Source organism: Astatotilapia calliptera, chromosome 8, assembly GCF_964374335.1.
Source record: "Astatotilapia calliptera chromosome 8, fAstCal68.1, whole genome shotgun sequence".
Classification (NCBI taxonomy): Eukaryota; Metazoa; Chordata; class Actinopteri; order Cichliformes; family Cichlidae; genus Astatotilapia; species Astatotilapia calliptera.
The window spans coordinates 4,910,133-4,938,126 of record NC_137429.1 but is presented as its reverse complement, the minus strand read 5'-3'; the positions used below and the strand labels follow the sequence as shown (position 1 = coordinate 4,938,126).

Here is a 27,994-nt window from a genome sequence, read left to right as displayed (position 1 = left end):
AACCGCGAGCGGCTGTTCTTACCAACACTCCAAACGCTCACTGCACATGCAAAGAGCCCAGAAAAAGCTTGTGTTAGTAAGTGTTAAGTGAACGAGCGGTTGGAAAACAGCAGCTGCAATATAACCTCATGGGAAATAAGTTCCCATTCCTGCTGTCCACATGACCCCTCAGCAACCAATCCCCGAGCCAGGCGAGTCGTAAACTTCCAAGGCAAAGTTGTAAATTTTCATAAACAGCGGCCGTTTTTGTGCTTTGGACGCGCTTTCCTCACCGCCATCTTTATTTTCTCCCAAAGAATGAAATGTTTAAATTTTGCGTCAATATGGTAGAAACGGGTCAAGATGTGGAGGTGTGAGGGTGGTCTGCGGGGAAGGATGCGCTCTCGGTTCTGATCCATCTGGTTGGAGAAAGGTTTGTAGCTTCTTATTGATCTCTAACCACGGCAGTGGTCTTATTCGCGTACCCAAAAATTCAAATCGAATAACAGGAAGTGAATCTGGCTCCAGTCCTTCCTCCTGCATTTTGTCAAATGTGTCACTTTCAGGAAAAAATAATCATGTAATCTCCAAACCGCAGACGCGGGTGATTGAGTCTTCTTATTTTTCTAAAATAAAAAGGCTCCAGGCGTGAAGATTATTTGCATTAAGACTATTATAATCTCTCCAAATGTGGAGAAATTCCTCCAGATCAAATTGGCCAAAGATGGGAATGAGCTTAACTGCCATCCTGAGGCGGATTTTAAGGTCAGAAAAACTTGAAACAGCCCAACTTCAGAATGAAACTTTCCCTCGTTTGGGCCTTAAAAACGTATTCATCTTTTTTTCTTGTTGTTTCTAATGAGTCATTTCCGATTTGATTTGTTGTTGTTTTTTTAAAGTATTCTTTCAGTCGGTATTCTGGTGTTTTACACTGACAGAGAGGATTTCCGACATTTATAGACGCAATAAAACCATAAATTCCTGAAATACAAAACATTCTCCCCATCGCTTTCATTTTTCTCCCTCAAAGAGACGCAAAGTCCAATATAATAGCGCCTTTTCATTAAAATTTAGGCTAAGATTTAAACACAAAATGTTAAAACATATGAATTAACGTTTTCATTTCATTAAAGTCTAAAATAAAAAACAAAAAAAACAAACAAAAAAACCCAACACTTCCACAGGTACCGTCTTATTTAGGCCATAGTTTAATCCTTTATTGACTCCTAAATTTACCCCCCAGATTTTAATTTTTTTTAAAAGATAAATATAATTATAATTAATTAAATTCGTCTGTAAACCCCCGAGTTTCACAGGAGCTTGCAGAAAACAGCTCAGGCGCTTTATAATGCAAGTGGACTCGATACTAAATATTTATATTTATCAGTAATGAAAACACTTCCTCACATTTTAAAATAATATCGAATAATTTCTCAACGCATTTGATCTTTTTCTTTTTTTTAGTTTATTGGTACCTTGCTCTCAGCCAGCTACAAAGAAACCGGATCCAGAGAAGCTGTAAAACTTTATGGCCTCTTATCTGAAAGCCGTCGAGACGAAAGGAGGCAATCACCATCAAAAAGAAATTTAAAACTATTTAGAAAAAAATGTGTTAAAATGTAATCACAGAAAGAATATTTATTACTTTTAAAAAGTAGATTTTTTTAATCTTATTTTTTGCAGAAAGTGACAATAAAGACGATTAAACTAAATCACTTGAAAAAAAAGACATTTTATTGATCATCAGCGCAAATAAAGTTATTTTCAATACTTGACTGCACAAACATGAGAGCAGCTGGCTTTTATCCTTAATGTCCCCCAGTGTGAAGCTTTTCAAACTAAATTTAATATTAAATAATGAACCTTTAATAGTTTCAGTTTAGCTGAGCCAGTTTGTGTTCATATAAATCAGTGAGTTTATTAGAATCACATTTTTTTCTTCCAGAGTAAAAGATTTCAATATCATGTTAACCCAGCATGCTTTTATTTTGGCACTCTGTTTGAAATAATTCATCCTCAGAGCAAAAATATTAAACATCTATCTCAGATTTATGCATCAGGTTAGATTTAATGGATAAATCTGAGTACAAAGAGTCAGTATTTAAAAAAAATACTGAGCTGGAGCTCATTCAGTGGCAGGCAGCTGGTTTGCAGGTATAAAAGCTATATACAAACATCCATGTTTATCAAAGGCATTGTGTATTTCTGAATTTTCTCTCTTCAAGGCTCTTTGTATTTCTCTGTGGAGCAGCTTCAGTGTGAGGTGAGAGCTGCAGGTCTGGACTCGGAGGGGCTTCGTGAGGTCGGCGGTCCCGCTGCCCTCACTGCCCTTTACCGTGCTGGGTCGCTCTGTGAGGGAAGCCAGGCCTCCGGAGCAGCGGGACGCACGTGGAGATGACGAGCAGGCTGCGCAGGGCGTCGGGGTCGTGGGACACGTCGTTGGTGCATCGAGGGCCTCCTTTGGAGATGCAGTTTATGGTCGGGATGCCAGGACGGGACCGGGCGTCGGTGTAGAAGCTGCTCAGAGAGTCGCTGACTGAAAACAGAAGAAAGAAGAAGTCTGAGACAAACACACACACACACACACACACACACACACACACACACACACCCCACTCTGAATAGTTAATATATAAAAAAAAAGAAAGAAATCTCTGTATAAATGCTATTACCATTTCCACAAGAGCCCATTGTGTTTTCTGATGTTTTAATTATGTGTGTGTGGAAATTATTGCAAATGAAATAATATCAACAGATTTTTTCCTAAACTAATAGCACAGCCTGATTATTTATTTATAAAAATGTTTAAAAAAAAAACAACCCAAAATGGGACACAGTAAATAAATGTTTTAATATTTTCATGGTAATTTTAATGGTAGATGGTAATTTTATGTAGATTTAAACACTTCTCCCGTGTATTTTAATTTTTTATGCATTTTTGGTGATTAAAAAAAAATGTATTTCTACATTTTCTTCAAGTGATGTTCATGTTTCGGAAAACAGAAAACAGCAGGAGGGGAAAAGACATTAAATTCAGTATTATTTATACATCTCCAGTGTTACAGTCGTACCAAAGCCTCCTTAGTAAACAGGAAGCAGGAGCTGGAGAGAAAAGCCTGCAGAAGCTGGCTGTTAGGCTGAAAATGAACCAGCGTTACCTCTCTGTGGCTGACCTGAGATCTCAGTATGGTTACCTGGCCAGGACGCCTGCTGGGGGCTGACGATCCGGCGTATTTCTCCCGCTCTGCCGTGGCTCTTGGACTCGCCGTTCGGGCAGCTGCGGTGCACAGTGGGCCGGAGGAAACGCTGCTGAGTCATGACGGACCCGAGCTGCTGCGAACACAGCGATAAAACGATGCCGTTTAGATTCTGTGCCATAATGATTATTCAGCACAGTGAATTATCAGTCAGGGTTATGAACTGTTAACCCACTTCATTCATTCTCCTCTGATGATTATTTTTGGCTGTTTATATATTCAAACCGCTGCTGAACCGCTGACGCTGATGTGTTTTGGATTTCATCACTTTCAGAGGTAAAAACCATCAAATTTACAAACAACCTGAGCTTTGCATGCTGAGGAAAATGTTTCTTCAACTCAAAATCCAGAGCAAAGCCTGAATAACACTATGTGTTACAAACAGACATGCAAAGAATAACGGATTAAATCAACTTGTTGCTCAAAACAACATTAATTATCATGGATTTTAATCAACTATTAATTATTATAAGAGTAAAAATAAAACGTTTTCACTGGTTCAGGCTGTTCATAAATGATAATTTGCTGGGGGTTTTAATCATATATAATAATAAACTAAAAGTGTTCTTTTTAATATTTTAATACACTGACAAATAAATTAATCTTTAAAATAAAAACTGAAAATAAGCAGTGAAAATAAGTGCTGTTGCAGTCCTGGTGAGGAATGAGAAGCTACAAAACAATCATAGAAAATGTTCTTTTTCCTTTAATTCTCTATTAAGACTGAGGAAGAAAGGCTGACCACCTATTAAAGTTGAAAGTTAAAGAGACAGGGCAGCTGACATGATTAATTTCTTAAGATTATGAGCACTGATTTAAAATAAAGAAAGAAGAGCAGTGGATTCATTTGGCTGGAGAGTACCTGCACAGGTATGTCCTGCTCTTTAGTCCTTTGACAAAAATGTGTCAGTGAATCCAACTGAAATAAAAAAGGATGATGGCAACTGTCAGTTAATAATACTCACAATAAATGAGAAATGGTTTATTTTGCATGGACTGGTGGTCAGGCCTTACCTTCCTGTGTTGCCTTTGATGATTTCTCTGCTGCTGGGAGCAGAAGTCGTTTGCTCCCCCTCCCTCTCTGTGGCCCTGCAGCAGCTGCTGGATCTGGCTCACCACCCCGAGGTCCTGCAATAGTTTTTGCCTCTGGTACAGCACGCCGAGCTGCTCGTGGTCGCCTATTAATACCACTTTTTTCTCCTCCTCCCTCTCTTCCACCACCTTCTCCTCCTCCTCCTCCTTATCCAGATGCTCCTGCTCCTCTTCTTGGACCTCTGCAGACTCCGGAGCTGCTGACAGGCCGGACACAGGAGGCTGGAGGGGAAAGAACATTTAAATCAAATAGTTTTTATTGCTAAGATGTATATGCAGGTTTTTAAAATATATGAGAATATCATTGGTTTGCTGTACTGAAAATAAAATCTGTTTATTTAAAACTGAATAAAATGATCAAGAATATTATTTAGATAATCTAAAGAATACTCTGACAGAAAGACCAGCCAGAGTCAAAGCCATTCATCACGGACTGAAGCTGTGTCTCCCTCTTGTGGTTACATTTGGGTACTGCATCTTCAAACACAGCCTCACCAATGCTGGGTCGCAGTTAGAAATGGGGGTCGGGGCTGATGGGGCCCTTCGTGGTTTGACTCCTTCCCCTGCAGTCTCCCCCTGCGAGTCTCTCCTCCGGCCTCTCCTTTGGTAGTGCTCATTCTGCTCCTGCTTCAGACGCAGCTCCTGCAGCTGTTGCCTAAAAGAATAAAAGCACACATTTCAGAACCACTTTGAGAATAATTTAAAGTATTTAAACAAATTAAATCACTTTTTTAGCTTTATTATGGTACTCTTGTTTTAGATGTTTGTTTTTTTTAAAAACCCACAGAGGACAAATATTGAGTGTAGAAAAAGAAACTCGGATCCTTCTGCAAGTCCATTAATCTTAATTTGAATAAATAAATAAAAACTTAAACTCCAGTGATCACTTCTGTAAAATAACCAGTTAAATCTGATAAGTCTCATCCACATTTACTTATAATTGTATTATTATTAGTTTGTTTTCTTTTTCTTTTTTTAATGCAGAGAACAACTTATTTTGGTTTCCCGTCTTGTATTTTATTTTGAAACAGATTTTTGCCTGTTCACATTTTCCTGCTGTCTCCATGATGCACTCTGTTGTCTCTACATTTTAGTTTCCTCATCTTCCATTTTTATTTTGTTAAAAAATAAATAAATAAAAAGACAGAATGTTTGTTTTCAACTTTTAAATTAGTTTTTAGGTGGAATCAGCCATTAATGTTTTGCTTTATTTATATTTATATATATTGTGCATTTGGTTCCTTTTTATCATGAAATGCAGGAAACAGGAACTTAATTAACACAATCACAAGGGAGGAATAAAAATACAAAGCACAGATGACAAATGATGACTACCAAAATAAAACACCAAATAACAAAAGAACCAAACCACACACAGAGGTGAAAAACTCACATGGAGACACGGCTGGAATAGTAACCCAAAATCAGAATCAGAATCCTTTATTCATCCCGAGGGAAATTAGGGGTTACAGCAGGCAGCACGCTAATGGCGCATGCGCACTCACAAAGGAACCTTCTGACCAACTTTACACAAACATCACATTGGGCAGACATGTCAGAAGGTAGGCTGATAGGAAAAAAACAACGAAAATACACTACATGAGGTAAGAGGAGGAGAAAAAAAAAAACTCCACTCAGACTGAGCTCCTAGTGGGAGAACAGTTTGATAAAAGAAAAAACACCTCAGCACAAAAGCACATGACTATCAATACACCATAGAAACACGAGACAAGCAACAGGGGCGGGTAAAGGGTAAGAGAGAGCCGGCGTAGACAGCGCATCCGGTCCTGCAGCATCTGTGCTGGTCCAGTTGACTGCTATCATCCCCGGTAGGGCACAAGCATCGAAGGCGTTGGAAAGGGAGGGGGATGAGTGAGTGCTTATCAGTGTAAGTGTGTGTGTGTGTGCGCGTGTCCATAGTTTAGCTGAGACAGTGTCCTTCGGCCTATCAGGCTAAGTAAACAGTCCTCCAGCCAATCCAGGTGTCCTTCATGGGGCGGGAAGAATAGTCATCACACAGTCGTTATCAGGGAGTTGTTTTGGTGGGCTCCAGCCTTGGGCCTGCAGCTGGGGCCGTGGTGTCCAAATGTTGAATATTGTTGATTTCTCCTTTGTGAGCAGCTCCAATTCTAGCACTCCGAGGCTGGTCTCTCGATCTCCAGTTGAAGAGCTGCGAGCCTCCCCATGATGGTATTAAACTTCTGTTCCGTGGTGTTGTCAGTCTTTTGATTCTGAGACCTCACAACTGCAGTGATCCGTTCCGCGATGTTTTCCAACTGTCGCTCAAGGGTGTCATTTTGAGCAGGCCTCTCTCTGATGTTTCCCCTCATACGCTCAATGGTGTTGTTTTGAGCCTTCACAGCAGCTGTAAGCGTCTCCAAGGTGTTGACCATATTACGTTCGTTGTGAGAGGTCGCACCTCGTCCCGTCGCTTCGAATCCAGCGGACAGCCTTGTGGGGGTTTGAACAGCCGGTTCCGCTTTCTTATTTCTCTGATAAACCAGGGCTAAGCCAACGCCGATCAGCATGAACCCTGTTATCATGGTTCCGAATAGGTAGATATCTTCAGCGTCCTCGATCGACAGTCCCGCCAGGCACACGGTCCTCCAGTTCTCCACCCGTCCATCGTGTAACCGGCAGGGAAAGTCCCTCCAGGGCACTCAGGCTCTCCCGAGCCCCGACTTCTCATTAAGGGTGTCAATAGCACTCAGAGACCAGTTGATCAAATCCATAATTCTCTTTTAGGTTTAGAGAACGACAGTGAGAGACTGTTCCAGGGAAAGTAAATTCACACAAGACAAGACAAGGACATAGAGACGAAGCAGGGAAGATAAGGGTGAGGAGGAGAGGAGAAAGTGCGACCGCCTTCGCTGAGAGCTCAAGAAATACAAAGAAAGCTGAAGGTGTATCTATCGTAGAGAGATAAATATGGGACTGAGCGTATTAACAAAAACAGAAACCAGAAAACTGCACTAAAAAGACCATGGCATTGCTGTACAAAAACAACTAAACTGTCATGAAGACAAGTGAAGACTGTTTTAGGAAATATCTGAGAAGTCTGCATGAAAGTGAGCACACAGCAGAGCAGATTTAAGCGTGTAGGTGGAAACAGGTGGTCTTCGATGTGACGATCACAGCAGAGAGCAGGATCGAACACGACGACAAACACTTGCCCTTTGAGAAATCATAGTTGTCCAGAATCTCTACTATTTGATCAAACTGCTATCTAAACTGTTGGCTAATCATAGTTAGTAGCAGGAAACGATGTGACACCCAGTTTTTCATGGCAGACACAGGGGCCTTTTAATTTAATAACGTGAGAATTACAGGCACATGCAGCGGAGTGTCATCAGTGTCTTAAAGGGAAATTTATTCCATGACTGCACATAATTTGGTGGCAGGATTACGCACTATTAAATTCTGTTTTATTAGGACAGGTTTAAATCCTTCAATTTGTTCAATTATTCCATAATGTTTGCACATATTAAATCACCCCGAGGCATGTCTGCATGTACAGCTGAGTGTGATCACACTACCGGCAAAGAAGCGACTGGCTACGTATCATTTCCAGGAGCGACAAATCAAAACTGAGATGGCCTCAACTTTTTTCTGCATCAGCCTTTCATGGATTATCTGTACGGGAGGTAAGAGACAGACCCAAACGCTCCTAAGACAGAGATGTGACCTAAGGAAGGAAGTGCTGAGGACAAAAATACAGAATACACACTAATGTAGAGCAGCGGCGAGGGATTCACAACGGAGTCGCCAGGGGGAACACATGGGATAAGGAGGACATGGCAAAGAACTGAGTAAAACTGAGGACTTACAGACAAACACAGATGAGGTAAAGAGAGAGGAAACATCTGGGGTAAAAAAGACACAGGTGAACAGAATCTAATAATGCAACAAAGGGAAACAAAACTTCACACAATGCACGTAAGACAAGGGACTAGAAAAATAAAAGAGGAAACCTAAAACTGAGACAAACACACAAAAAGATAAACACAAAGACACAACTGACTTCACAAAGCAGACACAAAAGGAGAAAAAAAAAAAAAACACAGAGAAGAGACTTGGGGAACAAGAAGGGAACTTATACAACTAAACTAATTTATAAGTAAACAAAAAAAACAAGTAATACAATAGGGAACCAAAATTAATAGAAACTAGGACCCAATTGCATTAATAGTCTCAGAAAAAACTTTGAGCACTTTGTCATTACTTTCTCTAGCTGTCTTTCAATTTTGGTGCCATGACAACCTGTATGTAATAGATTGACTGATTTGTGTCTATATACAGAACACGAATATTTTCCACTTTTAAAAAGGCAAAATTAATCCACATTTGGAAGAACATATTTGCATTATTGATTCATATATTGTTGTTATTATTATTATTATTATTATTATTATTATTATTATCATCATCATCATCATCATCATCATCATCATCATCATCATCATCAATAAAAATGATTGGATTTAGAACAAGGTCATGATTTGAGGATCACAACCACCTGAACTGGCTTCCACAGATCCTGGAATCTGGAATATTTTAAGACCTATGTGAAACATCTACTAAGAAAACTGAAAACAATAATCGCATTTTTCTTTTACTAGTCTTCGTACTGTACTGTATTTTTGTACTGTAGTACAGTTTAGTCTGTGCTTAATTATTAGTGATACTACTTATGTGCATGTTTTTTCATCCACCTATCACAGTCTGCTGTTTTTATTTTATTTTTTTTAAATCACTGATGTCTTGTTCTTTAGTTCTACTTGCATTTAAATACACGACTTTCTAACAATAGCTGTATCTCATTACTCACACTGAACTCTGAAAACTTGGGTTTAAATACTTTGATGCAAGCTACAAAAATATATGAAGCTACATTCTTAAAAGGTTATGTTTATGTAAATGCAGTCACATTTTTCTTAAAAAGGTCACCAGAGAACCACTTAGGGGCACATTTTAGTCTCATGTTATAAGATTTTCATTTGATTATTTAAAAATTCTTTAAATGAACTGCAATCATAGTACCGTATTTTTCGGACCATAAGGCGCACGGGATCTGTGCACTGTCGACAAACGGGTCCGTTTTCATACATAAGGCAAGCCGGATTATAAAGCGCATTAAACAAAACAAAACAGTCAGATAAGTCAAACATTACTCAACTAATTCCTCTTGCTTCTTCCACTTCCATACCATTGATTCATTAATGTTGAATTCTCTGGTAGCTGCTCTATAAACACTGGAACAACAGTATATGTTGTTCCAGTGTTTTTCTAATTTTTGCTATGTAATTTTGCACTGTCCACTTTCTGCTGTAACAAAACAAATTTTCCCATGTGTGGGACTAATAAAGGTTATCTTATTTTACATTAATGACTAACCTCATATTGTGGCTGGATTATCTCAGTTGTTCTCCCCTACTGAAATTTGGTATACAGCAATTTTCCAAGTGATTGCATTTGTCAAAACAAACAAACACCGGGAACTTATAGCAAGTGGAAAAAAGTTAGCATTCATTCTCCAGGTTCACTGTGTTATGCTTTGATATGCTAACATAGCTGTGTCGCTAGCGATCACTAGCACAGCATTATATACCAGCTAGTCCAACTTCAGTAACCCTACAAACGTCACTGCTGTTTAGTTTTCTGTTTTCATTCATGTTGGAAGTGATAGCAGAGCTGTACGTTTTATTTTTGCCCAGAAATCTCTCAGTCAGAACATGCTTGGTAACATGTTTAGGTAACTAGCGAGCTAACTTTCTGCTACCTTCCTGCTAACTTCTAACTCCGTTAAATTTAATAAATTCTGTTTTCATGGATGCCTGGATGTTAAACTTAATTGTTACACCTGGTAAAGCAGCGACACTGATCATTTTTATTAAAGATAAAATAATTTACACAGTGTTCGTTTGGGGCCTGACGCGACTGAGTTTTGGACCCAGATTACTATGAGTCGCAAGGCTCCTGACTACAGTACCCATAACGCTCAGACAATCCATCAGGCTTCATAGCTTAGCAAAGTCCTAAAACATTTTTTGACAGATTTTTGAGCGCCGTGTACCACATAAAATCGTTTCGAGGTCAGTAAACACAGCCAGAATTCATAGAGAAGGCCACCAGATTATAAGGTGCACTGCCGATTTTTGAGAAAATTCAAGGATTTTAAGTGTGCCTTATAGTGCGGAAAATAGATAAATGAATTGCTATGCATTTTTTAGGCAACATTCCAAATAAAATATTTAAAATGTCGTCTATTCCTTTTCCTTCATTGGAAAAAAAAATAAATAAATAAATCACAATTTATCTTTAATTTAGATTTTAGTAAGTAAGCACACTGCATATTTGAATATTTGTCCAGTGTTTTATTACCAATCAGCAAACACATTTGCAAAAATATTTAATATTTGTATTTAATGTAAGTGTTTTTATTTATCAGTCAAGCAATTTGTAAGATTACATCTTGAAATGTAAATTAAAATTCACAGAGCTCATAAAAATCTACCAGCAAAGAATTCAAAATCACAAAATATTAAACTTATTATGATTTGGATCTTCACATTACAAAAACTTGATCCAGATTCTTTTTGCATTTTTTAATGTAAATTATTAATAAAAATTTATCAGTTGTAAGGAGTAAATATCTTGTTATAATGATTGTAGCCTATATGCATCTATGCCTGTATGTAACCTAATACCTCGTTACTGAGCGAGCCAGTCTGAACAAAAACTTTGCACGGACATCGTCACACATACAGTGATTAAAAAGATTTATGATAAATCCCAATTATTTATATTTTCCTATTTATTATGTTCATTTTATCATCCATCTTGCTAATCAGCTAAGTTTTTCTACCACTTGTCACAAGATGAGAAATTATTACCTCGCACAGGTTAAGCTAGAAATTTAAGTTTTTTGCGATCTTTGTGGTCTTTTTATGATAAATATTATTTTATAAAGTCTTCTCACTGTACTATCCCTTTAAATAACAGCAGAGATGTTAATTTAGTTCTCCTGCATAAATGTTAGAAGTGCTGTATGAATAAAAATTATTATTATTACCCAAGTGTCTGTATTTATATGGAAACTAGGCAGAATAATTCAGTTCTCCCTGCACTGGAGTGTTCCCTCTGCTTTCTTTTTTATTTTACTTATTTCTTTGTGTCTGTGTGGATGACTTCAGAAACGGTCTGTGAGTGTACTGACAGCACGCTGGAGGTACCTGGCACACTCCTCTCTGGCCTTTGATGCCGCCGTCTCGTGGAAGAGCGAGCTGCTGTGTTTAAAGTACTTGTCGTATTTCTCCCCTCCCTCTCTGGGATAAATCCTCTTGAAGCCTCCCAGGTGTTTGGCCTCGTACCTCTCCATCTGCTTCACCGTGGCTGCCTGGCACTGACGCAGCTCCTCTGACCTGCCGATAAAATACACACACGGAAACACTAACCTTCACTACAGATGTGTGGTGTGTGTGACCTTGGGAAAACTTCACACCATATCTGTTCACCGTACCTGGCCTCTCTGGAGCGGTGCTGCTGCAGCCTTTCCTTCACCTTGCGTCTCTCCTCTTTAGTAATCTTACGACGATCGCAAGCGCTCAGGTTGATGAGAACCAGAGTGTCGTACAGCAAAGCATCCTTCACCTCGCGGTCCAGCTGGGAGTCAGTGGTAAAACTTGGGGAGTGATTCACCTGGACATAAATATATTCAGACACACACACACACACACACACAGGTCTGAACAAATTTGGCTGAATTCAAGCTAACTTAATCCATTCACCAATTCATGTTTACCCAACTTTTTTGTAATTCAAGATCTATAAGATTTATAAAGGGCACAATGCAAATGTCGACCTCACACCCAGTTGTTGTTTCAAAAATACAAACATACCCTAACTTTTATTTTTTCTTTAATTACAGAATTTGACTGTTATTATTTGTTTGGGATCAGATGTGTTTGTGTCATTTATACGTGTCCCGGCATTCATCTGGTAAAGAACTACCTTCAGAAGACCAAAGGGAATGTTATTGACTGGCCTGGAAAAAAGCCTTGAATCACATTGAAAATCTGTGAAGTGAACTTAAGACCAAGGTCTGTCCCCAGAAGACAAACAAATCTCAAGAAGCTTGGGAGAGAGACCATTGAAGAATGGGCTGGGATTAAAGCTGGGATTAATAGCCTTTATTTAAAAATAAATAAAGGCTATTTTGTCAAAAGACAGACTTTTAAAGAAAATAATATGAGTAGTAAAAAACCCAAAAGCATCCCAATAGACTACTTGAGAGACTGTATTGATTTGTGGATTAAAACATGTCCATGAATCAGGCTACCAAAGACCCAAAGACAACAAATTAATGGTATATTTGGTACAACACATGCAGAATATTTCCATTAGGCTTATATTTTAGTTAATGGAATAAAGCTTCAGTAAAGACCTGGAGATAGCTGACAGAGAAAATAGACCATAATGTTTTTCTAACCTTTCAGTCAAGAATCATACGGCTTTCCAGAACATGAGAAAGTGAGGCTGAATGAGTAACAATCACATATATGCTTGTTTTACAGTATTGTGTAACTGGTCTGTCACCTCCAACACCCAGGGTTTGAGCCGGTGATCCAACAGTACATCGAAGCCTAGGATCTCAAAGCATGCGCTGCCGGTGGTGTGGTTGGGGAAACACGTTTGGTAGTTATGCTTGAGTATGGGATGGGCCGAGATCAGAGTCTTTATGATCACGTCCTCGATGTCGCTCCACATCTTCTCTGTGCTGTAGTTCATGGACTCCAGGAGCTTGTTCAGGGCGGACAGCTTTCTGAACGGAACAACAATGAACACGGATTCTTTAAAGAGCGTTGGCGATGTACCGCATCATGCACCATCTTCAGTGTGAGCAGTATTCACCGTTTGCTCCCAGAATCCTCATCACGGACAAAATTCTCGCTGTGCTTGTTGATGGAATAGTTGGTGAGATGCATACACACGTCATCCTAATGTTAGAGAGACTAGTTACTATTTATTTAAGTAATTAAACTCACAGGAACACGTATACAACAATCAATAAAATCAAAATAAAATAAAATATGATACAAAATATAAAAAAAACAAAAACAAACAGATAAACTGACCATTTTAACTATTCTGCCAAATTCCTATCACTAACTTGGGGCTTTTATTCTGAAAATTCTCCATAGATTTACTTCCAGAGATATATGCAGAGTTAACTGGACCTAAATAAGTGTGTCTCTATAAGTCAGCCCAGGCACCGGTCAGTCCATCTTTAACAGTTCTTACCACATTGCTGAGCATTGGTTCACTGTACTTTGTGGTGCAGAAGCGAGCCAGGCCCTCCTTGAACATGAAAATGCTGAATGGGTCACATGACGTCACGAGCACGTAGACACGCAGGTCAAACTTGTACCCATCAATGATGAAAGGCTGAAGAGGTCATTTATAAAGAACAGAAAAAGCATCATACACTGTGCATTTTGTTGCAGGTGTTTTATGCGTTGCACCCGTTTGCTCACCCTGGAGATGTAAACCTGGCAGATCATATGTTCTCCAGGTTTGATGTCTTTACTGGATTTGGTGATGAAGATGCCTTTGCCTTGACAACCGGTGTCAGGCTTACAGATATACGTCTTGTGTTTTTTGGCCCTGGTGTAAGCATGGAAGTCGCTGTAACTGCAGTGAGATAGAGGGGATGAACACAGATGAGTGAACCTATTATCTTTTTAATTCCTAAATATTAACAACATTGTTTTGGGGGGGGGGGGGGGGGGGGGGGGAACCTCACAGATCTAACGTCACGCACTGGATGAGAAAGAATTATATTAATACTGAAGGTTACATAAGAGGTGTTTGAAAAGGTTTAGTGATCCTTTTTAAAATACGTGGAAGATTTAGAGCCAGAATAATAATTAAAAAAACAAAACTCCTGTTTCTGTTTTTGTTTGTTTTGTTGAATTTGTGCACTAGAGGGTTTTTTGTCTTTCTTATTTTTATTTTGTAGTTTTCAAAAATGTGGTAGATAGATTTTGGGAGGAAATAAAACAGAGTGGAAAGTGCAGACTGACTCTGCAGGAAGGCACCATGTTCTGGGGAAGATGTTGTAATCTTTGGGAAAGAGCTTCAGCATGCGGTTCATGTTTCTGGCCAGAGAATCCTTGCGGCAGATCTCGCTCATCCCCGGGAAATGGTTTATTTTCTGCAAAGACAGGTTTACACGGCATTACAGGACAGTCGCCTACAATATATATTAAACAATCAGTCACCAATTTAAAATCACAAGAACTGATCATGGAGTGTTCTGCTTGGAATTTCAGGTCCTGGCATTTATGTTGCTGTTGCTTTCAGACATATTGCTCAGAAATATCAAGAGGAACATGGCAAAGAGCCCACATCTGTGATCTAGACTTCAAATTCCCCCGATCCCAACTGAGCAACAGAAGAACACACCTAACAGTGTAGCAGATGCAGTAGATGTAGCTCCAGAGCCTGAATAGTGAACCCTGTGCAGAAGTGCCTTAAACCTGCATTATTTCTAACAGCCAGCAGGGAGTGATGACTCGCACTGCAAACAGCTCAAGATGAACAGAAGTCTATGAGAAGACAGTCCTTGGCCTCATCGCTCTTTTTGGGATGGGTTTAAACAAGTGAAAGGTTTCCCAAACGGAGACGCAAAACCCAACCAGGAAGAAAAAATAAATAAATAAAAAAAATCTAGAAAATCAAACATGCAGAGTGACCTACTGCGGTGACCCCCTGTAAATAGAGGAACAACCCAAAGTAGCTCGTAGATGTCCATGGCTTTTTGTAACATCTGGTTTAAAAACACCACGCTGTTGATGGTAAAAACACTCAGCTCAAGACTTCACTAAACACTGGGTGATATCACAGTAGTTAGTTACATCTTTTAAACAAGTCTGATACACAGAGCTCCCACCCCACAACCGCTACCAAAGTCCCAGTGCTAGACACCAGCGCACAACTCCAGTGGTGTAATATCCATGCTGCAACAGGCCAGAAGTGTTTTGACAACACAAGAGAAACCTAAATAATATTAATGTAGGCTAGCTAATGTATGATAGATAGATAGGATCTCGAACAAATCTACTTTAATAAATTACTCATGGTCAAAGAGAGTCAGGCTGACTGCATCGAATTACCCAGTATGATGGCAAATTGAAAGCATGGACTGAAAAAGGACATGTACATCATCATTTCATTGGTAAAGATATTTAGAAAAATGTCATAGTTTGAAGAAACTGATGAATTTTCCGCTTCACAAATACAATCACACATTTAATCAATAAATAATCAAATGAAGCATCAATAATCTTTTCTGATGATGGCAGTGATGGAGGTGTTAGGTTAGTTAGGTGCATTGATTACCTGGTAACGCTTCATGTCCTTAACACGGTCTAGAGACACTGAGCAGTCGGTCCAGAACAGCGTCCAATCTTCACCGTCCATCGCCTCTCTGAGGCCGTATCTACGAGCAGCTCGCCACACTGTGACAAATCAAGCATTTAGCATCTTAACAGCGCTCCATCTGTTTCCCACAGGCAACCAGAGGCCCCTCTCTGCTTGTACAGTGTTTTAAAGTGTATTGTAAAAAAAAAGAAGCTGTTTTTTTTAAAATGAAATACATAGAGTGAGACAAACTTTATAAAAATTACCGTTATTATTTAGATGTTGTTGTTTTGTTTTGTTTTTTTTATTCCTGGCAGTTTTAAAAGTAGGACTGGATTATTGGTGGTATTTTACTGTGCAGTTATTAGATGCTTTATCTGTTACTGAACCTTTTTGTTTTGTATTGTGTGAATTTGATGTGTTTTACAAAGTCTGTTAAGTAATCATGTGAATATTTCACATTTCACATTTGGGATTTTATATATTTATTTTATATCGAGCCTTGTGTGACCCCTCAGTTAATCAACTTCCTGAAACCTTTCAGCCATGATTGTTCTGATTGGCTGCCCCTCGTAAATAGCAGATTTGAAGTTTCCCTGCTCACGCTGAGAGGAGGAATATAAAATATGAAACTGAGTGTTTAGAGCTGTCTGAAACATTAAACACTAAACACTCAATGATGAAATCAGGGTGAGCTTTTAGTGCATTGTGACTTCATTATTTGAAACTTGCCCACGCTCAATATGATCATACATCTCTATAATACTGTATATATGATGAAAATAAGGATTTACAGCAGAGATCCAAATGGAAAAAGCACTGTCCACATGCTTTTATCTATTTGACATCTGTAGTATTTGTATTCAGCCTTGTCTAGCTAGAAACAACTTAAAATTGGACATACATGATTTAGTGATCTCTAGCAGACGTACCACTTTCATATTTGCAGTTGGTGAGGTTGATCCACAGTCATCTGAAAGACAAGAGAGACAGAAAGAGGGACAGACATCTGCTGTGCTGCACAGTGCCTCGTTTTGCTCTCCTGAACGATGAGGATAAGTGAGAAAAGAGACCTTAAGAGCCTCCAGGACGAGTTATAGAATCATAACTGACAGGGTGCTTGGCAGTTAATATACCTGCAAAGGGAGATAACAGCAAAAGTACAACCCCAGATAAACTGATGCTGTGTAAAATGTAAATGAAAACAGAGTGCAATGATATGCAAATCTCATAAATACATATTTTATTCACAATAGAACACTGAAAACATATCAAACATGTTATATCTATTTCAAACACTCTCAACAGAAATAAATGACAAACAGTTCAGTAAATGGGAGAAATTATTATTGTGCTACAGTTGGCAAGGGAAAAACCCAGAATAAGATTTCAAACTCTTATACTGGCAAAGAGAAAGGGAGAGCTTACATTACTGTGATTAAAAGATTATTATACTCTGGCACAATTAGGGGCTCTATTTTGCTGTTGCAACTCAAATTACAAAGTAAGATGGAAGGAAATCTAAGAGCACATTTCTGGGGATATTCTAATTCAAGCACAGCTGGGTGATTACAAAAAGGGATCCAGAATTAAATGGACATAGGTAGCATATGGATTAATCCCATTCATGGATGATACGGTGAACTGTGTTCACAGACAGTGTTTTCTGGAAGTGTCCCTGAGCCTGTGTAGTCTGTGTATTTCAATGACAAAACCATGCCTGTTTTTAAGGCCGTGCCACCTGAGGGCTCAAAGATCACACAGGCATCTAATGTTGATTTTGACCGTAACAATATCCTGATATCTGTATCACAATTTATAATCACGCTTTTTTGAGGTGAGCCTCTCTCTACAGCCCCATCATGTTAACAACTTGTTGCTAATTAAGCTAATTACTTGTAAAATGTTTCTTTTTGGCATCAAATACTTATATTGAGTTCACGTGACATCCTTCTAAATTACTCCACACTCAAAACTGTTAGCATCCTAGGTTTTTAGGTGATGTGTTTTATGTTTTTTGGTTTATTTTTGGATTTTTTCTTGTTCCATGGCATGTTGTCTTTATAGTTTAATGTTGCTTTCCTTGTACTTCCAAGTTTTGCTATTTATATTTCCGGTCCTTAGTTCTGTATCAGTGTTAGTTTCACTCTTGTGTCACCCTTGTTCTGTATCTGTGAGTAGTCAGTCTTTGTCTCTGTATTTGTTTGCCTTTGGTCTGTGTCCAGTTTCATGTCAAGGTCATAGTGTGTATCTGTTTATCTTCTTTGTTTAGTTTGTAATATTGGGTTATCTTCATCTGTGATCTCTCTCTGTGCTCTGTGGTTGTCTGTTCTCTCAGATTAGTCTTGTGTCCTCTTTCAGTCATGTCTCTGTGTTCTGTTACTCTGTTCCTGTGTCAAGTTTGTGCGTCTTGTCTGGGCCTCATGTCTTATTTTTGATAGTCCCTTTTCTCATGTGTCTCTCATCAGTTAGATTCTCTTCACCCGTGTTGCCCAGGTGTTTCCTCTCTGCCCTGATTCCTTCCTGTGCATATATTGTCCATATAATTAATTTCTGTGTAGTCTGAGTTTTGGTATTTTTGTATTAAAAGCTGTTTTGAGTGCAGTCCTGCCTCTGAGTCTGCACCCTGCAGCTACACATTAACACATGACAAAAATAAGGAAATTAACATTTAACTTCAGTTACCAAGTTGACATTTCTTAATTATTACTTTTCTCATCTTAAAAACTCATAGGTTCACGATCAACCCATGTAAGGTTGGAAGTGCAATTTGAATAATGGACACACTCTTTTGAAAGAATTTTGTCTGGTTGGAGGAGCCAAAGCAGCCAATTTTACAGAATAGTGAGTTACACCCACTTAACAAAACTTTGAAAAGAATTAACCCAACATTTCAAAGGTATCATTTTATGACCTGTATACATATTAGATTAATTTTTAATTTATAGTTTCTCTCTTTTGTTTTAATTATAGTAATTAAATTCAATAAATATTTTAATTCTGGAAAGATTACCAATTTAAGAATATATTTGAGCCTTTTGTTGCCCCTTACCAACTTTTTTGAGACATGTTGCTGCCATCAAATTCAGAAAGCGCTAATATTTTTATAAAAAAAATGGCACATTTTCTCAGTTCATGTTCTTTTGTGAATAAAATACAGGTTTATGATCTTTGCAAAACATTGCATTTTGCTTGCATTCACATTTTATACAGCGTTCAAACTTTTTCAGAATTGCCATCGTATGGACGAGCTCTTGCAGTAAAGTACCTCTTCTTGCTTTTCCTTCTCTGCTTGTTGACGGGTTGCGGCATGCATTTGTAAGATTCAGTTTGGCTTTCGCTCTCCTCTCCCTCACCCCGCTGCTCACATTTATGTGTGTCGGTGTTTCTTTCTGGGCTGTCCAGAGGTAGACCCATCCTGAATGAGAAACATGTGCTCAGCTGACCTGCAAGGCATGCCAAAAACTTCATGAAATTGTGACACAAACAGAAAAATGATCAATTTTCCAACACTCATATCTCTCATTCTGAATGGTATGTGCCATACAGCCACACAATGAAATTCAATCAAATAGAACAAACTACATGCTGTAAGTGCACGCGTGGAATCATGTTTCTGTTTCCATCTCTCTCATCAGGTGAGTGCTCTGGCTGTCAGCGTGCTGTCACAGGCTGGCATTCAAGGGTTATTGTGGCAGTACAGATACAGGGAGTGGGTAATACTACAGCCACAGTGAGGGGAAATGATCCTAATACCAAGCAGAAGTGCTAAAGTGTGACACTTTTTTACTTTTACTGCTTTTTATAACGTAAATTAAAAATACACATAAGTGGTGTAAGGAAGCAATACATGGACACCAGTGAAAATATCTCAGTCTATTCATTCTTCAGATGTTGTCTTTTAGTAGTATCCCTTCCCCATTTTCCCTGTTGAAGTGACAGATTTATCTTTTTATATTATACAGTTTATCTCCTCAACAACATCCTGCCTTCGACTGGGAGTAGAAAGGCAGCACAAAGCACCATTCGCTGTCTCGATCACCCTGATCATCAAGTTTTTTGACAGGAAACTGTCGAGCCTAAAAGCACTTTTACTAAATGACCACACTGAAATGATCACCAATACACTCTTCCAGATAAACATCACACAAGTTATTTGTAATTTTATATAAGTAGCAGGTATCACTGCAAGTATAAGCAGAGAGACATGGCACTCAGAGAATCCTGAACTGAGATATATGGGGGAAATTTAATAAAAGCAAAGAGGCTGCATAGAAACATAACTTTTAGAGGAAAATTATTTACTACTACTACTACTAATTAAAAGCAATCAGCAAACATTTTGAATGTTTTTTCATTATATCTAAAATAACAATAAAAAAGATAATAATAATAATAATAATAATAATAATAATTTACTTTATTCCTGCAGTACATTTAAAGGGGTTTACAACTTGCTTTGAAGGAAGCGGAAAGCAGGATAGTTTAGACTTAACCAGACAGCCAAATGTCAATTCACATATATTAAAAAAAACAAACAAACTACAAAACATAAAGATTAAAAATATAAGACTAAAATCAGACAATCAGAGGTGATTTAAACTTACTGACTCTGAAAAGCTTATCTCTTCAAGGAAGAGTGTTCTGACGCATCCTGATAGCAAAAGGATTGTCGTTTTTATGACTTTAATCACAATTTTGAAACAGTCAGGAGGAGTACACACTGTTGATAACCTCTTATCTCTGACTTGTTTTTGTCAAGAAAGCCAATGAAAAGAAAGCCTTACTATGTTGAACTTGGTTCATAGTACACACCTCTGTTGTCTATAATTAGTCCTCAGTATACAATATACGATTCATTTAGCGTGGATAATTCTATCCTATTAGTGTGGCTTTGTGTGAAATACACAAAGACAATGTACAGGTCTTAACTCGGGTTATTTACGTGTTCTTCTGTAAACATCTTTCTGCATTCTGACCTAAACTGAGTCACTGTCACAGCAGCGTCTCAGCCGTTCGCCTCTGACTCTTGTCTGGTGTCTTACAGGGTCAAGGTGAGTTCAAGTGAACTCCTGGTAATGATCGTGACAGAATACTGCAGGTTGGTGGCATTAAAAAGGGACACCACAGGTACACACAGTGGGAGGTTACGGTGCCAGGTAACAGCACTCGGATCCAATGATCTGGATAATCCTGACCCTGAACTGTGAGCTTTACACTGGCTTGAAACACCCCACTGACCTCAGCCCAGATTCAGTTACAGCCCCGTGAAGGATTTCTCCAAGGCTCTCCTTCAGTGTTCAACAAAAGCAGGTACTGCAATGCAAATGAGAAAAAGTATACATAGAAAAAAAAAACATACATACAACTTCATATGGATTTTTTCACATATACACATGCACCAGGCTGCAAAACCCTTTCTCAATTGTATCAAGTTGTTTAAATAAAGTAAATTCAATTCAGTTCAATTAATTAAAAATGCAAAATTAAGTCTATATCATTTGCACAAGCTAATAAATCCAAGTCTACAAACTGCTAACAGTTCAAAAAGATTCAAAGAGGAACTCTGTCACTTGACTGATTTCGGTGGTGAATGGTAACTCAAACTAACCCAGTTTAATTCAGCAGTATTGGGATAATTCACGTGTGCATCCATCCAGCCATCCATCCATTTTCAGACACTTTGACACTTATCCAGGTCATGAGGGCAGCAGACTGAACAAAGACCCAGACCTGCCTCTCCTTAGCCACCTCCTCCAGCTCTCCTGAGGGGATACCAAGTAATCCCCTGGCCAGCTGAGAGACATAATCTCTCCACTATGTCGTGTGTCGACCCAGACCTTGACTGACCAGTAAGTCGACAGCTTTGCTTTCACGTTCTGACTTTTCTCTATCACATAAGATCAGTACATTATCTGTATTACTGCAAATGTGTCATTCCATCTGTCAGCTTCCTGCTTTCATCTCCTCTCGCTTGTGAACGAAACCCTGAGATACTTAAACTCCTCTACTGGAAGCATAAACTCCTTCTAGCCCTGTAGTGGACACTCCATCCTGTTAGCACATGGAGGTGTTAATTCTCATCCCAGCCAATTCATAAACCACCCCAGCACAAGCTGCAGGTTGTTGCTCTATGAAACCAACAGAACATCGTTGTATAAAACCCCAAGACCCTCCAACCTTTGGCTGCACCTATTCTATCCTAAAATTATGAACAGAATTGTTGAAAAAGGGAAGCCCTGGTGAAGTCCAACATCTACAGTAATGAGTCTGATTTATTTAATCCAAACCAAGCTCTTACTGTGGTGGAACAGGGGTTGAATACCTCATGAAAACTACAACCCACAAAGAGGCATGTGGTCGAATGTCTTTTCCTACAAAACTCACATAGATGGGTTGGGCAAACTCTTATGTGCCCTCAGACAGCCCTGAGAGGAGATAGGGCTGGGACAAAACTGCAATCGTGAATCCAAGGATTGTCCAAGGGACATATGATTCTGTCCGTCACCCTGACATAGACCTGAAGCCTTGAGAGTGGCAATCTACCGCCCCAGTTTGCCTTTCCTGATTATGATTGGACATATCTTGACACAATCTGCTGAGTTTTTGTCATTTCTAAGGTGAAGTTTGTGGTTCTGTTGAATGACAACTAATATTTGGGCTTTTAGCACTCAAAACCTGTTGCATTTGACCGTTTTCAGTTCTATGCTAGTGTATCTGATAAACTGACAGCTCAATAGTGTCTCATCATCCTTTGATAAAGTTCTTACTTACCTGCACTGGTGAAGTCATCGATATTAGAGGGTGTTGCTCCCCCTTTGTCCACACCTCTTTGAATCACGGATCTCAGCTTCAAGAGCTTCGTAAGACACTGCCACACTCCTCAACAAGCAAACAGGTGAGCCACATCTCTGTACCTCTGGAGCCTTAAAAAAAAGCAGATTTGTATCATCAGCTCAGATTGACTTACTTAGTTTGACTCAAGCAGTGGATCTGGTGACCAATTAGAAACAGTGGGGACAAAAAATAAAAAACCCAATCCCTCCTGAAAAGATTGAGAGATCTTAGTGGGGAGCAAGTGGAGAGGTATAATCCCTGACATTTGTTCGGTGAAATAGGAGAGGTGCTTTTCAACGCCTCGACTTGTTAAATTTAAATCTGTGCTGAAAAGAGCTGCAGCAGTGTGTGGTGTAAGTGAACAGGCTGGACATCGATCTTCCTGGCCAAGCTGAAACGAAGCACCTTCAGCCGGAGCATGAAGACAGAAGAGAAGATGTAGGCCAAACATTTGGCAAAGAAGAATAAAAAGTAGAAACGCGACACTGTACCTTGCTACTGAACATGTCTTAATTAGACATAACGGGCCTGGACAATAATGATGAGGTGACAGAGTAGCACAAAATCTGGTGAGGCTACAAGCTGGCACTGATCAGACGCCTTGATTAATCAGTCAATCAACATTAATTAATAATCAGCTGACATCTTACTCCCTTCCACACTCACTTATCTATGTCCTGCCTTTGTTATGATGCTTTAAAGATCTACTGCTAAGCTTCAAGCGACTGAACTGACGAGTCGTGACTGCACATGCTGTTCAAGGTATTTAACTGATATGTGTGTGTGTGTGTGTGTGTGTGAGCCTCATGGGAAATTATAGTTTAATGCAGGGGTGACGAGCTGCTTGTTTGTTTGCCACATGGAACCAATTTTAGTGGATCAATAAAACCAAAGAAATACATATACATAAATTATGGCCCATACATTTACAATACAAAAAGGATAAAGAGTTTTTCCATATTCAGTCAGCCTGCTGTTATCACAATGAAAAGCTTTAGGGCGATTCCTTATCAGAAACATATTACTTCAGTTTGTCAGTAAAAGGGCCTGCAAAACTAGCAATAACCCACACAATGTTCAGTAAAAACCAATGTCCATCCACTGGGCTGGATTTGACCTATGTATTAAATGAGAGTAAGAGTCTCTGGAACAATCTGAAAATCAAATCAAAAAAGCCAGTCACTTCTTTCTAAGTTCCATCTTTTATTCCCTAAACAATTTCTGTACATTTTTCATACAGCTGATTAGTCCTCAAACTGTTTCCCCACAATGCTTGCTGTAGTATGCTGCTCCTGTAAAGCACTTTTGTAATGTGGCTTTGATAAGGACTATATATATTTTGACCAAGTACACGCCAAACTCTTTATAGTAACTTTTAGTCAGTTCCTGTTCTCTTTGAAGCTATTTATGTTTATTTTGCACTTCCTTTTAGGCTGTCTAATCTTGTTGTGGTTTCTTTTTTAGTTATAATTAAATTTTAGTCGTTTGTGTTAATTTTGCATCTTCTTTAGCTTCTTTTTGCAGATACAGATATTTTTGTTTTGCTTCATTACATCAAATGTAACTATTTTGATTCCTTCAATTACCATTTAAATGCTGCACTGCCACTGGCAAATGTCACCTAGATTATACTTGTAGCAAAGAAGCGTGGATCGGGAACAGTAACGTTTAGAAAGTATTTTTTGAAGGTTAGCATGAAACAAAGGGCGCAAATTATTATTATTATTATTATTTTTTTCAAAAGTAAAAAGTATTCAAAAGAAAATGCATTGGTGGACATTTTCTTTAAGGTACAGTATTGTATGTTATCAAGTTTATTCTCTAATTTAAGCTACCCACGGTGTTGAGGTGCTAACTTGAAATGTGAAGATAAGCTCACGCAGAAAGGAGGCACAGACTTACAGAGCTTCTCTTTTCGGAGCCATCCTCAAGCCATTTTTAAGCAAAAACGTCTCTAAATTTAAATTTCAGTGATAGGTTGCGAGTGTTTCTCCCAGTGCAGTAAAAAACAAAAACAAAAGAAGTTTATCTGTGCTTTTAAAATCAAGCAAACGTCTAGCAAAGAAAACTGACCGCACAGCTTGACGCTAGACGTGTTGTTTCTATGGCAACAGAACGCCGACCTCTCCCCAGCTCGGTCAGCTTTAAAAAGCTTTAAAAAGGAAACAAAATGTGAATTTACCGATGGATGTGGTATCCTCTTGTTATCGGTGAGTAACACTAAACGAGCAGCCTTCCGTATTGTTAATGTTGCTGGCGTGTCGTGCTCTTGGTCTTGGCTGGGAGGACCGAGGAGCCCTATAACCTACAAATGTAAACATGAATGAAGTCGAGAAGAAGACGAAAACCCTGTTAAGACTTTTAGCCAATCACAAGTCGGGGTGTGAGAGTTCTCGTTTCTGATTGGTTGTTTGTTTCACCGATGAGGAAAACTGCATCAACAGGTGCACCACGTATCCCATGCGTGAAATACTGGGAATCTTTGTTTTGCTTTCTTTTGTTGTTGTTTTTATTGCAGAACTCAGAGAAAAGTTTTCAGTCACAATACATAATAGAAGATTTTCGGTATATTCCTAATCGTTTTAGGTATTCAAAGCGAATAAATTGTTTTTTAAAAAGAGATGTGCAAAAAAGGATTTTGAAGGAGATGTTATTTTGTAAAAGACAGACATTTCAGTGTGGCAAAAGCTAAAAAGAAAACCCACTGAATTCTTAAAAAAAAGTATGACAAGAGCTAGTAAAAAATGTTGGGAGTCTTGCAGGTTTTAAAGTCATAACTACAGAAAAAGAGCCTGGCTCCCTCTTGTGTTTCCATCTCTAGTTGTAAGCAAAGTGTTAAAATTGGACTACATTTCCCAAGATGCAGCCATCATTAGAATGCCTTCACAGATAATCTGAAACAAGAGGTCCAAGCCTTTGTGCATACTGACTATAAGTTATATGTCTTACTGTTTCGGTAGTTTTGTATTTTGAATTTTATTGCATTCTGCCCGTAGTTTTTATTCATCTTAACTTGCAACCTTATAAAAGAATAACTTATTTATATTTATACATACATACATACACACACAGTTTGACACACTTATGCAGCTTTCTTGTAATTTCTTTAAGGAGTCTTCAGGAATATTTTTCGAGATGTCTTGAAGGACATTCAACGCTCTTCTTTGGATGTTGGCTGTCTTTAGCTCTGTTCTCTGTTGGAATGATCACACACTGCTTCAATAATGCTGAGGTCCGGGCGCCATGAATCATGGAGGCCAGTCCATGAGTGATGGTGTTCCACTCTGTGATTTTTTTTCATTCCTTGTATGGTCTTACTGCATTGGCTGTGTGTTTGGGACCATTGACATGCTGAAAAATAAAACTATTGCCAATCAGACACTTTCCAGATGGTATTGTATGGTGAGTCAAAATCTGACCTTGTTTCTTTGCATTCATAATTCCAACAATGATGACAAAATCCCAACACCACCGCCAAACAGAGCATCCACTGTGTATTACAAATGGTTGTGTCCATTAATTTCAAGTTCAGATTCATCAGACCTGTCAACACTGAATTTCAGTCCAGCTCTGGTGTAATTTGGCATGCCTCTGCCCTTCCTCCCACTTTCCCTTTATTAAGCACGACTTCTTGACAGCCATCCTTACACTGAGACCATTTCTGATGAGGATTCGGTAAATAGTAGATGAATCAACTGAAAGGTCAGAAAGATCTTTTTTGTGTAGACCTGCTATGTCTCCTTTACCCTCCACTTTTCCACGTTCCTCAAATTAAGGGACATAGAGAAAACTACAATAAGATATGCATCTTGTCGATGCACAAGTACTATTTTACACCTGTTAAACTGTGTTATCTTTGGTATTTTTCATAGCTCACACTAAAGAAATATCAAGAAATTATGTGTTTCTGCGATGGTAACAAAGTGCCTAAAGATACAGTTTAAAATTGGTTCTTTGCTCAGTTTTCTGTTATGTGTAGACAACATGGTTTCATCACTTCAGCTACATGCTTCTTTCAAGCTTGAATGAGTTATAGGTCAGTGTTAAGTGGGTTAATAAACAAAACATTCCTCTAAATGAGGAATGATCAAGTACGAGGACTGGACTAAAATCGGGCAAAAGCATCCAATTTGAACGACCTTCAGAAAGCCTGGAGGAGGTACAAATTACAAAATATGAAAAACTGAAGGGAAGGGTTAAAACAATGTTTAAAATGTATTGTTTAAATAAATGTTGTTTTTTTAAAGCACTATTCAGGTTCTCAGGACTACACAAATATAACAATCATTCATATCTGACATCTGCAAAGAGCTTTAAAAGTTTTTCTGAGTTTCCCCCCCAGGCATGAGGTTTTAAAAGATTGTTTTCAGCTCTTACGTGACATGCCCGAAAAAAGCCCCTTCTGCGTCACTGAGGTTTGTAACGTTTACGTGCATGCAAAACAAATATCCGACGAGCATGTGAAGGCAGCACTCAGCTGGTAGTTCCCTGAGCAGCAGACGTCGGAGCGAGGTACTGACAGAAAATATGTGAGTTTCATGTGTTTAGCCGAACATCTGACTGCGATTTTAGGATTATTAGAAGAGTTTCTGTTGTAGTTTTTATCTTGTATGCGTGGAAGACGTCGGTTAAGTCCAGGGTGCGGTCTTTTAGGCTGTTTTGCTTTCGATTTCTTCTTCTTTCTTTTTTTTTTAATGATCTATCGTGAGTTTACGGCCTTCAAAAGTTTATAAAACACATTTGAGGTCATCGGCTGACAAGGGGGATGTCTTAAAAATAGCATTTAAGTCATTTTAGTTGTAGGAAAGTTGATTTTCAGATCGTTTTTGGAGCGTAAGCAGTCAAAGAATAGAACAATGGTAAGTGCGCAAAAGCAAATAAGCAACAACATCAGGAGGAGGCCTGTAACACCGCTGCTGCTTTCTGTCCTGACACCGAGAGCTTGCTGTACCTGTTCTCATCTGTCAGCGTCCTGAAATGTTTCATCATCGACCTTTATATGTTTTCTGGCAGAGTGCATCTCAGCATGGAGAGCAACACTGCTACAGAGGTAGCAGACCACTTGGCGCGCACCTTCTCCCAGGTGGTGTTCATCGACATCCCTCAGTCATACCCACCGTCCACCCACGTCACCTGCAGCTACACCCTCACTGCGGCCTTCCAGCCCAACCCTAGGGACTGGGTGGGCATCTTTAAGGTGGGTTGGATCAATTAAATCCTCAACTTTTTTTTTTTATAAATGTTAAATCAAAGAATGTCCTTCTTAAGCTTTTCTACCCTTTTCCAGGTGGGGTGGACCACAACAAAGGATTATCATACCTTTGTGTGGGTGGAACCATGTATAGATGTAGTTGGGGAACAGACAGTGACAAGGCAAGCTTTCTTTAAGGGTAAGAAATGCTTTCACT

At 38.9% G+C, this 27,994-nt stretch overlaps 2 protein-coding genes and 1 long non-coding RNA gene across 5 annotated transcripts in view; 2 read left to right on the top strand and 1 right to left on the bottom strand.

Annotated features, from left to right (window-relative positions):
- Positions 1-229: 229 nt before the first annotated feature.
- On the top strand, positions 230-2,945 carry LOC113028071 (uncharacterized). The gene is made up of 2 exons (XR_013910738.1): positions 230-412; positions 2,205-2,945. It is a non-coding gene; the product is annotated as an uncharacterized LOC113028071 (long non-coding RNA).
- ttll6 (tubulin tyrosine ligase-like family, member 6) lies at positions 1,692-24,911 on the bottom strand. 3 transcript variants are annotated; one of them, XM_080304999.1, is made up of 17 exons: positions 24,769-24,911; positions 22,524-22,675; positions 19,019-19,195; positions 16,682-16,720; positions 15,729-15,847; positions 14,411-14,541; positions 13,862-14,018; positions 13,629-13,772; positions 13,239-13,324; positions 12,924-13,149; positions 11,848-12,026; positions 11,561-11,749; positions 4,824-4,983; positions 4,251-4,550; positions 4,099-4,155; positions 3,174-3,312; positions 1,692-2,539 (listed from the first exon to the last, which is right to left on the bottom strand). In XM_080304999.1, exons 3-17 carry the CDS (start codon positions 19,164-19,166, stop codon positions 2,301-2,303), a joined length of 2,313 nt encoding a protein of 770 aa, XP_080161125.1. In that variant the 5' UTR covers positions 19,167-19,195; positions 22,524-22,675; positions 24,769-24,911; the 3' UTR covers positions 1,692-2,300. The 3 variants fall into 3 exon arrangements, with proteins under 3 accessions (XP_080161125.1, XP_080161126.1, XP_026033828.1); XM_080305000.1 differs by having other exon boundaries at positions 14,426-14,541; XM_026178043.2 differs by lacking the exon at positions 24,769-24,911 and having other exon boundaries at positions 16,682-16,722; positions 19,018-19,195; positions 22,524-22,586.
- Positions 23,216-27,994, top strand: part of calcoco2 (calcium binding and coiled-coil domain 2) — a 15,701-nt gene continuing 10,922 nt past the window's right edge. The window contains exons 1-3 of the mRNA XM_026178044.2: positions 23,216-23,348; positions 27,600-27,783; positions 27,874-27,976. Of these exons, the coding sequence (XP_026033829.2) occupies positions 27,613-27,783; positions 27,874-27,976 (274 nt within the window). The 5' untranslated portion in view covers positions 23,216-23,348; positions 27,600-27,612. The remainder of the gene's footprint in view (positions 23,349-27,599; positions 27,784-27,873; positions 27,977-27,994) is intronic.

Coding starts and splice junctions, on each gene's coding strand:
- ttll6 (XM_080304999.1), bottom strand. CDS start 19,166: ATGGGTCTACCTCTGGACAGCCCAGAAAGAAACACCGACACACATAAA. Junction 15,848..16,681: donor CAACTGCAAATATGAAAGTG/GTACGTCTGCTA, acceptor GATTTGTCACAG/TGTGGCGAGCTGCTCGTAGA. Junction 14,019..14,410: donor ACATGGTGCCTTCCTGCAGA/GTCAGTCTGCAC, acceptor ATCTCACTGCAG/TTACAGCGACTTCCATGCTT.